Genomic DNA, 17,022 nt, shown 5'->3' on the forward strand with positions numbered 1-17,022 from the left:
TGTAGATGGATCATGTTGAATGGTGTGGGCAAGATGGGCCGAAGGGCCTGTTTCAATGCTCACAATCCAACCCTAGTGTATAAAATATGGATGAAATACATTGCCACAGCTCCTTCATTTGTAGATTCATACAACATAACTTATAGAAAACATCAAATTTCTCACGAATCTTAAATTGGCAACCATGCACATCTAAGAATGACTCTAGTAAGATCAAATTTAAGGTTGCTGATTTTTGGTTTAGCTTAGTTTAGAGATACTGCGTGGAAACCGACCCTAAGTCCCACTGAGTCCGCATCGACCAGCGATCCCCGCACTCTAACACTATCCTATACACACTGGGGATAATTTACAACGAGGCCGGAGAAACGGGATTGGGAGGGAAAAATCAGCCACGATCGGGTGGTGGAGTGGACTCGATGGGCCGAAGGATAGCATGGGGGTCAGAGTCACACCTTGGTGCACCATTCTCCCGCTAGAGCAGACCGATTGTGCGGGGGGGAAGAGATGCATCAGTAACCACGTGCCTTTTCTTCAAATCCAGATGAGAAAGAGGAGGCGGTCCTGGCGAGTATCCCGCTGTTTAGCTTCCGAATCAGCCCGGTTCAGCCCGCGGATAACATCGCCCGCAAGCTGGCCTTCAAGGTGACGTGATGCCCTCTTTAGTCCCTTGTTCTAAGTGCACGGCGATTTCATGTTTGTCCTTTGCGTGACGGAGCGGAGAGATATCGAGCGGCCCGTACACTCTGGTAGTCCACACAGTGTGTTGCAAAGGACTGGTTCCTGCTTCTTGCAGAAGGCAAGGGTGTCTTCTAGTACAAGGCTCAAGGTTGGGTTGCATGCCTGGAGGTCTCATCAGATGAAGCTGTGCTTGCCGCTGCCCTGCCCATACACTCCTACCATTAGCCCCTCCCCACACACCTACCTCTCGTGTCCTTTGACAAATTAGTAGGCCCTACGGCAGAATTAGGCCATTCGGCCCATCAAGTCCACTCCGCCATTCAAACGTGGCTGAGCTGCCTTCCCCTCTCAACCCCATTCTCCTGCCTTCTCCCCGTAACCCCAGACACCTGTACTAATCAAGAATCTGCTTTGAAACGATCCATTATCTTGGCCTCCACAGCCGTCTGTGGCAATGAATTCCACAGATTCACCACCCTCTGGCTAAAGAAATTCCTCCTCATCTCCTTCCTAAAGGAACGTCCTTTAGTTCTGTGGCTGTGCCCTCTGGTCCTAGACTCTCCCACTGATGGAAATATCCTCTCCACGTCCACTCTGTCCAGGTTTTTCGCTATTTTGTACGTTTCAATGAAGTCTCCCTCTCATACTTCTAAACCCCTGTGGAACAAGGCCCCGCTCCGTCAAACGCTCATCAAACGTCAACCCAATTATCCCCCTGGACTGTGGCGGACTGGCCAGGGTGTCAGCTTGCCCGATGGCAAGTGGGCCCCTGATGAAGTGGGCCCCCTTTGTCTCTGCCCCTGCCCCTGGATCTTCCCCCTGGACCCTCCCCTGCCCCAGCACGTCCCTCCTCAGATATGTGCACCAATTTGGTTCTGGACACCTGAGGAGTGAGGTGTTGGTGATTGTACGGTGGCTCAAAGGTGCAGGAACGGCCACAACAAGAGCTCGTGGGTTGACACCTCCAGGAATATAACCACGTGTGAGATTTGGGAATCCAAGAGACTAGCCTGGATGATTCAGGGAGATACAATGCATCTTAGCGAAGGCCACACACGTCAGGAGGCTTTGTCTGCGATGCTGTTCCGTGATGGTTTGAGTTGAGTGTTATTTCTCTCGTCCGTGTCTCAGTTGTCGTCTGTTGCGATGTCTTCAGTTGTGTTTCTGTCTCTTCCTCCTCTTCAGTCACAAAGTGGCACCCGTGCCTCAACCACGTCCTAATTCCCCAACGGCGTCAATTATAACAGACAGTGGAAGGTGAGAGTCCAACTTCCCCCTTTCTTGGGAAACCACACAACAGCCCTTGGAGCTCGCACTCAGCGAGCCACCTCCAGATTGACCAGTGGGCCTGGTTTAGATGGACCAAGTCCGCGGACATACCCTTTGTAAGATTGTTGTTAGGAAGGGCCTCGACCCCGAAACGTCACCCATTCCCTCTCTCCGGAGATGCTGCCTGTCCCGCTGAATTACTCTAGGTTTTTGTATTGTAGGAAGGAACTGCAGACGCTGCTTTAAGCAGTGGTCAGTAACTCAGCGGGACAGGCCGCAGCTCAGGAGAGAAGGAGTGGGTGATGTCATCCATTCCGTCTATCGGGGGATGGTGCTGACACATTGAAAGATTCCCCAGGCCATGGCAGCCACTCGCTTTGTGATCTCACCTCGCTTCAAACAACACAGCTAACTCTTCACATGCCGACTCCAGCCCACCGCAACCCTGATCGCTGCTTTGCTTTCCACGCTTGGGCCAAGGATTGTCGGCTGATTTAGTCGCGTTGTGACGTTGACCTCTTCCCTGGTACACCCACCCACCTGCTGCTCGGGGCTTATTTTAGACATTTGTCACTCACTCTACACTCATTATAAAGACATCTCATCTGTGTAGTCCACCAGAACCTCCCAAATAGAACACAAAACCTCCAGAATGTAAGGCCAGAAGACACGGCCATGTAGAATTGGGCCATTCGGCCCATTGAGTCTGCACCAGCCCCATTCAATCATGGCTCATCGATTTTTCCCTCTCAATTCTCCCCTCCCATTCTTCCCCCTTCTCCCCGTAACCATTGACGCCCTTTCCGACCGAGAACCTATCAATCCCCACTTTAAAAATCCCGAATGCCGTGCCCGTCTGTGGCAATGAGTTCCACGGAATCGCCACCCTCTGGCTCAAGAAATTCCTCCTCGTCTCCGTTCTCAGAAGGCTTCTTGAGGCTTGCGTGTCAAGTCAAGTCACTTTTATTTCTATAGCACATTTAAAAAACAACTCTCGTTGACCAAAGTGCTTTACATTGGTGGAGGTACTAACGTTATACAACATTGGTTCATGGATTAAGTACATACATAAATACCGACATATAGCCTTCCCTCATGTGGCTCCTTTCTCATGAATCCCCGCCCGCGAGGTCTCAGTTTAGGTTGGCAGCAATTTCCCAATGTTTGAGGGAGACTTTTCCCTCGCAGAGAGTTGTGAGTCTGTGGAATTCTCTGCCTCAGAGGGCGGTGGAGGCCGGTTCTCTGGATACTTTCAAGAGAGAGCTAGATAGGGCTCTTAAAGATAGCGGAGTCAGGGGGTATGGGGAGAAGGCTGGAACGGGGTACTGATTGGGGATGATCAGCCATGATCACATTGAATGGCGGTGCTGGCTCGAAGGGCCGAATGGCCTACTCCTGCACCTATTGATAAAAAATATATATAAAAGAGACACAGGTTTATCCAGATGATGACAAGATAATCTGTGCGGTGTCTGATCATGGAAATGGAATGCGAGTCACTGTGAGTCACTTTAGATGTGGAGTAAAATAATTGTATTTGTTTGTGGGTGGTTTTAGTTGGAAACATTCCCTTTGGCCCACGCTGACCATCGATCACCCCCTTCACACGAGTATCTATGTTATCCCATTTTGTCCTCCACTCCCTGCACGCCAGGTCCAATCACTTCTGAGTCCACGCGGACCATCGATCACTCGTTCACGCCAGATCGATGTTGCCCCGTTTTCTCATCCACTCCCTGCACACGAGGGGCAATTCCCTTTATCCAGAGGCTAATTAACCCACAAACCCGCACGTCTTTGGGACACAGGAGCAAACCCATGTGGGTTTGTCTTGGGGGCAAAACACTAAAGGGTCACAGTCGTATCTTGCACTAAGGAAGTCGGCTGTCGATCAACCATGTCGGTGTTGGTCATTATTGATTGATTGAAAGATACAAAGATGTGGAAACAGGCCCTTCAGCCCATTGATCACCCAATCACACTAGTGCTATCCCACTTTTGCATCCAATCCTTACAATTGAAGAGTAATTGTACAGCGAGGCCAATTAGCCTACAACATCGCACGTACTTGGGATGTGGGAGGAAACCTGAGCACCCGGAGGAAACCCACGTGGTCACAGGGAGAACGTGCAATGTTATAGACAATAGGCAATAGGTGCAGGAGTAGGCCATTCGGCCCTTCGAGCCGGCATCATGGCTGATCATCCCCAATCAGTACCCCGTTCCTGCCTTCTCCCCACATCCCCTGACACCCACTGTAAACTAACATAAACTATTGTTTCTAATGCAACGAATGGAATCACTAAACTAACTCCGCTATTTTTAACAGCCCTATCTAACCCAATGTTAGTGGATGAAAAGCTTTTTAAAAATGATAAGCATAAGTTTGAAGTTTATAGGTTATGATAGCACCTAACATTCCAGACTTTTCATAAACTCATAAGTTCCTGGAGCAGGCTTAGGCCATTCGGCCCATCAGGTGGAATCTGCCATCCAACCATGGCTGATCTATCTTTCCCTCTCAACCCCATTTTCCTGCCTTCTCCCCATAACCCTTGAGGCCCGCACTAAACTAACATAAACTAAGGTCAAAACATCATTCAAATCTGGTGATAAATAATGACTAACAGTTTATTTACTTCAACCCCACAATTCGATAGTAATTTATACATATTATTTGTGTTTATGTATATGTAAGAATCCATTGGTTGACAGTGCAGGCTTCTAGGCATCCATTAACCTACATATTAAATCCTTGAATTAGATTCCGGCCTTTAATTTGCTCCTGGGTAACCATTATTCTATATATAAACACTCTAATCCTCTTGACTATATTCTAAATTACAGTTCAAATGAATTCTCCGTTAAATTATTTAATGTTAATAAAACAACCTGCTTGCTACTCTTGAATAGTCTTGAGGCGGAGAGCATCAGAGATACAGCATGGGAACAGGCCCTTCGGCCCGCAGAGTTCATGCCGACCATCGATCACCCATCCCAGTTTCTCATCCATTCCTACATATTAGGGGCATTTTTTTTTAACAGAGGGCCAATTAACCGACAAACCGGCACGTCTTCGGGGTGTGGGAGGAAACCAGAGCACCCGGAGGAAACCCACGCAGGCACAGGGAGAAATGGCAAACTCCACACAGACAGCACCCGAGGTCAAAATCGACCCTGGGTCTCTGGCCCTGTGAGGCAGCAGCTCTACCCGCTGTGCCGCTGTGCCGTCCACAATAGGGTCCCAATGCCCGCTTAGATCATGGATGCAAATACAATACTGAGCTACCATCTATCTCATTGGAGACCCTCGGGATGGGCAGCACGGTGGCGCAGCGGTAGAGTTGCTGCCTCACAGCGCCAGAGACCCGGGTTTGATCCTGACTATGGGTGCTGCCTGCGCGGAGTTTGTACGTTCCTCCCGTTTACTCCGAGTGCTCCGGTTTCCTCCCACACTCCAAAGATGTACGGGTTCATAGACTATAATTGGCTTCGGTAAAATTGTAAATTGTCCTTGATGTGTGTGTAGGATAGTGCTTGTGTACGATTGCTGGTCGGCACGGACTCGATGGGCCGAAGGGCCTGTTTCCGCGCGTTGTATCCCTAAACTAACCTAAACTCTCTTTGATCGGACTTTACTGGACTTTATCTTGCACTAAACGGTTATTCACACTAATCCCTTCATCGTGAATCTGTACACTGTGGACGGCTCGATTGTAACCATGTCTTGTCGTGCTGCTGACTGGTTAGCACGCAACAAAAGCTTTTCACTGTACCCCGGTTGCACGTGGCTATAAACTAAACTCTAACGTGGGTGCCAAGGGAGGGCAGGCATCGTCTGGACTCCCTCGTTTCCCTTCAATCTAATTTTCTATGTTAACGCAATTCATTAATTAATCATCGTTGAAAACATCAGCGACGCAGTGGTGCCGTTTCCGATGGGAACGGTGACGGACGCATCACACGTCCCTGTCCTCCGGTTCCTGCCGACTTCCGCCGCTGGAAGTTATAGGATTTTGGTGTTTGTGCGTGTGCTTTGTCATCGTTCCTTACTGTAATGTCTTCCTTGTTGCGACTAGCACAATGAATACGCGTCCGACATCTTGTAGGAAAAGTTTAATCTGCAATGACTGAAACTTCCAGAAGGACACGTGACCTCAGTCACGAGGCACAGGCACATTTGCCAGGTCTTGCTTTTGGCCTCAAGGGGCACTGGCATTTACATGACATATTACATGACATATACATCACATCTCCCCCTCCACCGTGTACGACAGTGATTGCAACGTCTACTGAAGTGTGGAACGGCCGTCGGCTCGCGAGGAGCTCATCTGCCCTTTGACAGGTCTTGTTTTTGGGGGTCCACAGCCCCCTCCTCACCTGGCTAACCAGGTTTAGTTGCCGACTATCTGACCATGGAGCAGGCAGCACGGGATTACATGGTACCTGTGGGGGGGGGGGGGGGGGGACGATTCCCCCCGCGACCTGACCTGGAGCGCAATCCCCTGTAATATCAAATCCAACGCACCTTCGATTAAGGTTAAATACTTCCATCCGCACTTCCTCGTCTATAATAAGTACACGCAGTTGAAAAAAACATGGCGTGTAGAGAAACACACCAACATGTTGACACAGTGTGTGTGCGCGGTGATCTGTTGTCCATGTCTGGTGTGTGTATGTGTTCGTCCAGACTGTTTGCACGCCTGCTATTGTGCGAGTCGGAGCTCTCTGTGTGCTTGTGTGCGTGTGTCTGTCCGTGCGGCAAAGTTGCCCTTTAGAGAATGTGACCAGGGATTCAGGTGGTCACGGAGGCGCAGCGGTAGAGTCACTGCCTTACAGCAAAATGCAGCGCTGGAGACCCGGGTTCGATCCCGACTACGGGTGCTGTCTGTACGGTGTTCGTACGTTCTCCTCGTGGGTTTTCTCCGAGATCTTCGGTTTCCTCCCACACTCCAAAGACGTACAGGTTTGTAGATTAATTGGCTTGGTAAAAAAAAAATGTATGTCAAATTGTCCCGTGCTGAGTGATGCTCCCCCTAGAGCCTTTTCAGCGTACTACATCCAGGTCCAGATCTGGCCAAAGTGGCCTGGGCCTAATGGTCAACTGAGCAGTAAAGCAGGTGGATTCACAAGAGATGACGGATGCCGGAATCAGAGGAGGAATACTTCAGGAACTAGGAGCTAGGGATCAGGAGCTAGGGACGGCGTGCTGAGGAACACAGCGGGCCGAGCAGCATCTGCGGAGGGAAGGGACTGCAGATGCTGGATTTATGGAGACAAATGGCTGGAGTAACTCGGCCGGTCAGGCAGCATCCCAGGAGAAACGGAATAGGTGACTTCAAATCTCAACTAACTCCAGCATTCCTTCCCTAGATAGATTTTTGATTAGTACGGGTGTCAGAGGTTATGGGAGAGAAGGCAGGAGAATGGGGTTAGGAGGGAGAGATAGATCAGCCATGATTGAATGGCGGAGAAGAGTTGATGGGCCGAATGGCCTAATTCTACTCCTGTCACTTATGACCCCTGACCCCCCCTCTCCTCCATCCTAGTTGTCCTCGGTCCACTGTTCACATCCTTGTACCCCCCTCATTAGCACACCCTCCCCTGCCAACAATAGACCATTATGGACTCCATCTCTCCCGAGGTCATCTGTAGCCGGTCCTGATTAGTTCCGGCCTATTCTCGCCTGAGGTTTTCCCCCTCCCTCCCACCTCCATCTCTCAGTCTGAAGAAGGGTTCCCGACCCGGAATGTCACCCACTCCACGTTCTCCCGTGATGCCGCCTGACCCGCTGGGCTACTCCAGCACTTTGTGGTCAATGTGGAAATGGGCAGTCGGGGTGGGGACCCTTCACCAGTCCAGATGAAGGCTCCTTGACCCAAGACCTTGAGCGTCCACAGATGCTGCTTGACCCACTGAGATTTCCCCCAGCAGATTGTCTGATGCTGTGGAGAAGGTGGGTTTGGGCCACACAAGTAAGATGAAGAGCCCTGAACCAAAATGTTCAGACGCCCTGAATATGAACAGGGAACAGAAAATACTGGAGATACAAAGTTATCTGTATCCCTTCCTGTCCATGGGACCAGTCAAATAACTTCCACCTCAAGGGCCTGTCCCACTGTACGAGCTAATTCAAGGACTCTCCCGAGAAAGAAAAAAAATCAAACTCGTGGTAAGCACGTAGAATGTACGTGGCGGGTACGTGAGAGCTCGGGGACGTCTCTTAGCGGCTCGTAACGCTAACGGCAGGTACTCGGGAAACGCGATAAGCTCGTGAAGATTTTTCAACATGTTGAAAAATGTCCACGAGAGCCCCGTGTACCTACGAGCGGCCATTACCGTAATTCTCCCAGTTCGAATCAGGGGAAACTCGGGAGAGCTCTTGAATTAGCTCGTACAGCGGGACAGCCCCTTAAACTCTTTTCAGCAAGAGGCTGACAGACCAATTGTGTTTAGTTTAGTTTAGAGATACAGCGCAGAAACAGGCCCTTCGTTGCACTGAGTCCACGCCGACCAGCGATCCCCGCACATTAACACTATCCTACACAGACTAGGGACAATTTTGCATTATACCCAAAGCCAATTAACCTACAAACCTGCACGTCTTTGGAGGAAACCGAAGATCTTGGAGCAAACCCACGCGGGTCACAGGGAGAACGTACAAACTCCATACAGACAGCACCCGTAGTCGGGATCGAACCTGGGACTCTGGCACTGTGAGCGCTGCAAGGCAGCGACTCTACCACTGCGCCACTGTGCTGCCCCTAAAAAAAACATGTTTTTGAGAAATAAGACTCAAACATTTCAATCATTGAAAAATTGGTGAAGAAATTGGTGAATCTGAACTGTTGGTTGGGGAGCTTCAAAAGTTGTTTGAGTTTTGATGTAACCCAAGGATTAACTCTCGGCAAGTATCCTTCAAAACAAAACAGATACTCAGTTACCCAGAATGACAAGAGTGAAGGATCAGGTGCGATCATTACTGCTTTCTGCCGATCAATAATAAGCCTCTGATCAAGAGGGTCCATGTTTGAATCGGCTAAATAGTGACGCAAGGAACTGCAGATGCTGCAATCTCGAGCAAGACACAAAGTGCTGGAGTAACTCTGCAGGTCAGGCGGCATCTGTGGAGAGAATAGACAATGGACGATAGGCAATAGGTGCAGGAGTAGAGGCCATTCGGCCCTTCGAGCCAGCACCACCATTCAATGTGATCACGGCTGATCATCCACAATCTGTATCCCCCGTTCCTGCCTTCTCCCCATATCCCTTAACTCCGCTTTCCCTAAGAGCTCCATCTAACCCTCTCTTGAAAGCATCCAGAGAACCAGCCTCCACCGCCCTCTGAGGCAGAGATTTCCACACACTCACAACTCTCTCTGTGATAAAGAACAGGTGACATTTCGGGTCGAAACCCTTCCCTCAGATTCAATTCAGAATCAAGTCTGACCGAAATGTCATAGGTTCGAGGGGCAGAATTAGACCATTCGGCCCGTCACGTCTGTTCCGCCAGTCATTCACGGCTGATCTATCTCACCTTCACAAACCCATTCCCCTTCTCCCCATAACCCCTGACACCCATACTGATCAATAATCTGTCACTCTCCTCAGTAAAAATATCCATTGACTTGGCCTCCACAGCCGCCTGTGGCAATGAATTCCACAGATTCACCACCCTCTGACTGGAGAAATTCCTCCTTGCCTCGTTTTATAGGTACATCCTTATATTCTGAGGCTACGGCCTCTGGTCCTAGACTCTCCCGCCAGTGGAAACATCTACTCTATCCAGGCCTTTCACTATTCGGCAAGTCTCATTGAGGTCCTCCCCATCGTCCTTCTAAACTCCAGCAAGTACAAGCCCAGTGCCGTCAAACGCTTATCTTAAGTTTACCCAATTAGGTAGTCCCTGCTTTCTCCCTCCTTCCCCTCCCCTTCCCACCTCTCCCACAGCCCGCTGTCTCCGCCTCTTCCTTTCTTCTTCCCGCCCCCTCCCCCCCACCGCCACATTAGTCTGAAGAAGGGTCTCAACCCGAAATGTCAGCTATTCCTTCGCTCCATAGATGCTGCCTCACCCGCTGAGTTCCTCCAGCACTTGGTGTAGTGTTTTGAATCAGCTGAACTTTACATTTCAAAATAAAGTTTCTGAGCATAGTTTGTGTGGCTGGTCAGTAAAGGGCCTGTCCCACCAGCTTGCGCTTGCATGCGTCTAGCACGACCAAACGTGGTCGCTTGAGGCGTACGGCCACGCGGGGCCGGACCCACTTCGATTGGCGGAGGCGTATGGAGTTGTGCGGGGCTGGTCCCGACATCACGCGGGGCTCCGAAAATCCTGCACTGTCCGAAAATTCCGCGCGCCAACGGCCTGTCGGCCCGCAGGCGCATTGAGGGCGTACGCAGTCTCGACGGGCGTACGCAGAGTCTTGACATCGTACGCAGCGTCTTGACGGCGTACGCCTAGCACGTGCCGTTGCGCGATTACGTCACCGCCCGGCGTGTCGTTGCGTGATGACGTAACCGCCCGATGCCGTGCGACGTCCAAATTCAGTCGGCCCGCCTCCTGCCCAGCTGATTGGTGAGTATGATGTCGGGACCAGCCCCGCACAACTCCATACGCCTCCGCGGTTCGAAGTGGGACCGGCCCCGCGTGGCTCGTACGCCTCAAGCGACCACGTTTGGTCGCGCTAGACACATGCAATCGCATGCTGGTGGGACAGGCCCTTTAGTTGGTGAACTAACAACCCCAGGCTGTTGTGGTTGGACCACGACGAAATGTTCAGGATGGGAATGGCAGGCGGGAATGGAGAAGGTTTCTCCGCACTGCTTCTGCTGCCTTCGGGCACTTCACCGCTGACGGGCCATCTTGAAACGTTGTCCGTTCGAGTTCCAGCCCATTCCATGAGCAGTGCACTCGTTCTGCCTTAAAACACCAGCGATTATGTTAAGGGCTGCCGGTGGTGAGAGCGGTTGTTCGATGAGACGCGGTGATTCTCCTCACCTGATCATTCATCGTTTTACGTTTCAGTCAGACAGTCGTGGCGAGACTGGAGCAATTGGGTTTTCCTCTGTATACGTTTGCCTAACTTACACCTCCTGGACGCTTCTCCTGCAACTACCCCTCGACAATCGCAGAGAGCTTTGGTATCTTCGAGTCTCGGTGGAGTTTAGTTTTCGAGTCTCGGTGGAGTTTAGTTTAGTTTGACGGCACAGCATGGATCATTCTCCTTCGAGCCAGCACCGCCAGTCAATGTGATCATGGCTGATCATCCACAATCAGTACCCCGTTCCTGCCTTCTCCCCATATCCCCTGACTCCGCTATATTCAAGAGCCCTATCTAGCTCTCTCTTGAAAGTATCCAGAGAACCTGCCTCCATCGCCCTCTGAGGCAGAGAATTCCCCAGACTCACAACTCTCTGTGTGAAAAAGTGTTTCCTCGCCTCCGTTCTAAATGGCTTACCCCTTATTCTTAAACTGTGGCCCCTGGTTTTGGACTTCCCCCAAAATCGGGAACGTTCATCTAATTCCCCCACCAGCTTTCTTTTAAAGACTTTGAGAGATACAGCGAGCCAAACAGGCCCTTCGGCCCACAGAGTCCGCGATCACCCCGTACCCTAGCACTATCTTACATACTTGAGACAATTTACAATCTTTACCGAAGTCAATTAACCTCCAAACCTGTACGTCTTTGGAGTGTGGGGCGGGAAGCCGGAGCACCCGGAGAAAACCCACGCTGGTCGCGAAGGAGAGCGTATAAAGGCGGGCACCCGTAGTCAGGATCGAACCCGGGTCTCCGGCGCTCCGGAACTCTACCTCTGCGCCGCCCGATGTAGCACAAAGAAACGGTTTTACATGAGTCACCCAGCGATGGAACATTCCAAACAAATCCTGACAGGCTGCTCAACGCCCAAGGTATCTGAAATTAATCTCCAGCACGGCTCTGCAATAGCTGGCCAATTTATAATCCGCTAAACTAGAAACCTCACTTTGGCAGGAGAGGGGATGAGGCGAGATCGCCCCCGCTCAACGTGATGGCAAGAGGGAGGTCAAGGGATGAAGCTTTCCAGGAAAGTGTCCAATCAGAGCTGGCGATCTTGATTCCATAGCAACCAGCTCCTGGACCACTGATGGAGACTCGGCCTAGTCTCCATTGGTTACGGGGATTATGGAGGCGATGGAGAAAATAGCCTTCATTATAAAAATAGCTTCAAAGGAGAAGTTATAAATTACTCCATTTAGATCCTGAACATTAAAAACGAAGGGGGGAAGGGAGGGGAGAGGTGGGGGGGGAGGAAAAACCGAAACATTGCTCCAGTCTGGGCTAGCCTGTCAGTGTAGTAATTCTTGACGCAAAGCTCTAATGGTTGACCTGCTGTTTTGTCTTTTCTCCTTCTGCATGAGGAGTCCCTGAACCAGAAGTGTCTGCATTGTTGCTGTCTTGAAATTTCAGCGGGAGCTCAGCTAGGTACAATTTACAGTTCTTCTGACCGACCGGGCTGAGGTTTACAGAGTCAGTCGAACACACACACACACACGCATGCACGAACACACACACACACACATGCGCGCATGCATGCACGAACACACACACACGCACACACACACACCCCACACACACACACACCTCACACACACACACACACACACACACACACACACACACACACACACACACCTTCCTAAACCACCCGTACAGCATCGAATGAATGATCCATTTTGTCACGTGTGATATTCCTCGTCTTGCATACATACTCAAGGTATGCAAAGGGTTGCCACATAAAGGCCATCGACAAAGTATTCAATTTTAACACAAACCATTTGTAACACATTCCATTTGTGGTTCCCCCTTAGTTTAGTTGAGAGGTACAACGAGGAAACAGGCCCTTCGGCCCACCGAGTCCACACCGACCAGCGATCCCCGGCACATTAACCCTATCCTGCACACACTAGGGACAATTTTACATTCACTCCAAGCCAATTAACCTGCAAACCCGCGCGTCTTTGGAGTGTGGGAGGAAACCGAAGTTCTCGGGGGAAATCCCACAGGGAGAACGTACAAACTCAGTACAGACAGCACCCGTGGTCAGGATCGAACCAGGGTTCCTGACGCTGTGAGGCAGGAGCTCTACCGCTGCGCCTCCGTGCCGCCCACTAGTCACGTGGTCCCCCCATGCTGGGCCCTCCTTTGTTCTCCCTCTGATAAAGAAACAGAAAATAGCGGTGATCTCGGGAGTATCTGCGGAAAGAAAGAGAGAGAGAAAGGAAAATCGTTGATGTTGCGAGAGTCTCAGGCTCGAAAGGCCCGCTCCTGCACCTATTTTCTATGTTTCTATGAAAGGCTTGATCGCAAAGATGTCTTGACAAGATATGTGTTGTGTTCCATTAAATCTTGGAAGTTTTATGCCCTTTAGTCATCTGAATTAACTACCAGGCATCTAAACTCTACGGATATTTCATAATTCCATTGGCAACGTTTCAAATCTCAAATGCAACTTTTATTTATATCACGCCCTTAACAAAGAATAATGTCCCAACATGTTTCACAGGGCGTATCCTGGGAACATTTGATATCAAATTAGGTAAACATATTCGAGCAGGGGAACTCTGTCACGGAGAAAGGTATTTATGCAGGAGGCAGAGACAGAGACAGGAGGCAGAGATTTTGGAAGAGAATTCCAGAGCCTGGGATGTTGGCAAAGTCTCGCATAGCAGAACGGATAAATCCAGGAACATTTTTGGGGGATATTCAGCAGGTCAAGCAGCATCTGTGGGGAGACTCCGGGTGAATTTTACTGGTAGGTGACTTCTTCTCATTAGATTTAATTCTCTGCTCTTTCTATTTCCCATTTCAATGGAGCTATATTTGTCATTTATGCAACTGGACAGCGCTGCTCGTTTTGCATATGCCGCACCTTCTGACTCCGACATTTTTCAAAGTCCAGGTTGGCCCGCGCGCTCGATGTACCGGAGCCGTTCCCGCCAACCGACGTCCCTCCCTCTCCTGGCCCGGCCGTATCTGTGTCCCGGGGGGGGGGGGGGGCCCTCCTGCAGCCGAACCCGAAGGCGCTGGAGGCATCGGTTCACCCTTGCTCCATCGCGCCCGACGTCTCTCCAGCTCCCTCCCGGTCACGCCGACCGACCGACCCACCGACGAGCCTTCGGGCGAGCTCTTGGCCCCATCCACCAACGAGCATTTTTAAACTTTTCCATTAAATTGAAGAATGCAGAACTGGAGAGGAGGAAATATCTTTGAGTGTGATAAGAGTTAAAGCCCTATCCCACGGTACGAGTTCATTCAAGAGCTCTCCCGAGTTTAAAAAAAATCTAACTCGTGGTAAGCGTTGAAAAATGTCCACGAGAGCCCCGAGTACCGACGAGCCGCCATTACCGTAAATCTCCGTGTTTGAACCAGGGCAAACTCGGGAGAACTCTTGGAATGAACTCGTACCTTGGGACAGGGCTATTAGATGGGATTAGAGAAGGAGAGGGGGTGGCGAGGGTGGGGTGAGTCCAGAGGTTGATGTGCAAAGGAGATTAACATTTAACAAATGGAATTAGGTTGTTTTTTTACATTTTGCTGGATTATTGCCACGTGTACCATGGTACAGTAAAAAGCTTTGTTTAGTATTATCCAGTCAGATTATACTATCTTCGAGTCTTTAACTTGCACTAAATGTCGTATCCTGTACCTGTGCTCTGTGGACGGCTCGATTATAGTCATGTCCAGTTTTTTCTTAGACTGGATAGCGTGCAAACTAAAAGCTTTCCACTGTACACTTGACAATAATAAGCTAAACTAAACAATTCCTTCAGGTGCCGGGATCAAATGCTCCACAACATCTTCCTTGAAACCTTCTAACTCTTGATTTAACGGACCCCATATCCGTTAAGACTTTGCTCATTTGCGCTTGCATGTTTTATCAGGCCTGGTTCTGAGTTCTGGATCGATACCTTTGCTGTTTAGCAATGTTAAAGATGCGATATAAATTCAGGTTGCATTTGTTCCGTTTAGTTCAGAGATCCAGCACCGGAACAAAGGGTCTTTGAGTCCGCGCCGACCAGCGATCGCCCCTGTACACTAACACCATCCTACACACAAGGAGGGACAATTTACAATCTCTGCCGAGGCCAGTTAACCTACAAACCTGCACGTCTTTGGGAAACCGGAGCACCCGGAGAAAACCCACGCAGGTCCCGGGGAGAACGTGCAAACTCCGTGCGGGCAGCACCCTAATAATAATAATAATAATAATAATAATAATAATAATAATAATAATAACAATAAATACTTTATTGATCCCCTCAGGGAAATTCAGATGTCCAGAAGCCCCCAACCAACAAACCCACAGATTCAAAACGAACGCAGACAGAAAATACATAGAATACAATGTGGACACTACCTGAGAGCAATAAATACTTAAAAAGACCAATAATTAACAATTAAAAATTAAGAATTGCAAAATGTATCCCCCTACAGCCCAGCGGTCCGAATTATAAAATCTAATGGCTGCAGGGGTGAAGGCGGTGCTGGCTCGAAGGGCCGAATGGCCTACTCCTGCCCCCCTCCTGAACCGCTCCGTTCTACAGGGCAGGGAGAGGAGCCGGTTGTTGTTCCGAGTGCTCTTTTGACTCTCCAGAATTACCTGGAGGGGATGCCCGGGGTTTTTCAGGATGACCTGCACCTTGTGCCTCATACGCCTCTCAAGCACATCCATCCCAGAGTCTACTCTCCCCTCCAGCACTGAGCTAGCTCGTTTAACCAGTCTGTCCAGCTTCTTGTTGTTTTTTGCACTAATGCTGTTGCCCCAGCAGACAACAGCGTAGAAAATAACGCTTGCAACCACAGTGTTGTAAAACATGTGCAGCATATCCTTACACACATATCCTTACACACACTTAGTCAGGATCGAACCCTGGTCTCTGGCGCTGTGTGGCAGCAACTCTACCGCTGCGCCTCCGTGACGCCCTATTTGCAGTATTTTTTTATTGCAGAGTACAAATGTCTAAAACTGTCCTCCACGGAACGGCTGCATTTCGAGGCTGCGTTTAGCCTACATTTCAATCCAGCCGACATATGCTCCTCGAAACGAGAAATATTCTACATTTCCTATCCTCTCTCCTGCATCCATTGCTTGACGCATCTTTTCACAGCTGCATACATTTTTGTTGTTGTTGCATATTTAGCAATCCCATGGTTTTAATTGCAAAAGTACATTTTGGAATATGTCAGTGCGAGAGAGCTGGGATGTGCGGGGAGGGGAAGAGAAAAGAATGAATGCAGGAGCTGTCCCCAGGCTCCGAATCCTCCTGTTACTCCTCCCTGTACAGCATTCAATGAGGTGATACCTCCCGTAGTCAAATAGACCTCTCCTGTCCCTGCTGGCACTTGGTCATTCTGGGGAGATATTTTATCCTGGAGGTCTCTTATAGTCCACCCTCTCTTCCCCCCAGCTCTGTGTACAGAACGTACAAACTCCGTGCAGACAGCACCCGCGGTCAGGATCGAACCCGGTTCTCTGGCGCTGTGAGGCAGTAGCTCTACTGCTGCTGCCTCCGTGCTGCCCAGTTGTGTAGTGTTGGTCTCCGGCACTTCCCATGATCAAGTACGACGTTGTGTCCCGGCACCCCTACAACCATGTCCGCTCACGTTTGGGGAGATATTTGTCTTCACGATAGCTCGATCTTTCCCCCAGCTCTGCCCCAGCGGAGACAGAGTGTAGCGCATCGCAAGGCACCCTGTCAAAAAAACTCATGGATAGGACAGATTTGGAGGGATATGGATCAAACGCGGGCAGGTGGGACTAGTGTAGCTGGGACATGTTGGCCGGTATGGGCAAGTTGGGCCGAAGGGCCTGTTTCTACACTGTATGACTCTACTCATAGGGGTCTTGGGTCTGGATGTATTCAAGAGAGAGTTAGATACAGTTCTTAGGGCTAATGGAGATGAAGAAAAACATTTTCACCCAGAGAGTTGTGAATCTGTGGAATTCTCTGCCTCAGAAGGCGGTGGAGGCCAATTAGCTGGATGCTTTCTTCAAGAGAGAGTTAGATAGAGCTCTTAAAGATAGCGGAGTCAA

General features: G+C 50.0%; 1 protein-coding gene across 8 annotated transcripts in view; it reads left to right on the top strand.

Annotated features, from left to right (window-relative positions):
• The window catches only part of plekha6 (pleckstrin homology domain containing A6), a 206,347-nt gene that overhangs the window by 140,272 nt on the left and 49,053 nt on the right, over nt 1-17,022 (top strand). For all 8 annotated transcript variants that reach the window (XM_033042855.1, XM_033042862.1, XM_033042861.1 and 5 more), the window contains one exon: nt 545-645. In XM_033042855.1, the coding sequence (XP_032898746.1) occupies nt 545-645 (101 nt within the window). The remainder of the gene's footprint in view (nt 1-544; nt 646-17,022) is intronic.

The sequence above is a fragment of the Amblyraja radiata genome, chromosome 24, assembly GCF_010909765.2.
Source record: "Amblyraja radiata isolate CabotCenter1 chromosome 24, sAmbRad1.1.pri, whole genome shotgun sequence".
Lineage (NCBI taxonomy): Eukaryota > Metazoa > Chordata > Chondrichthyes > Rajiformes > Rajidae > Amblyraja > Amblyraja radiata.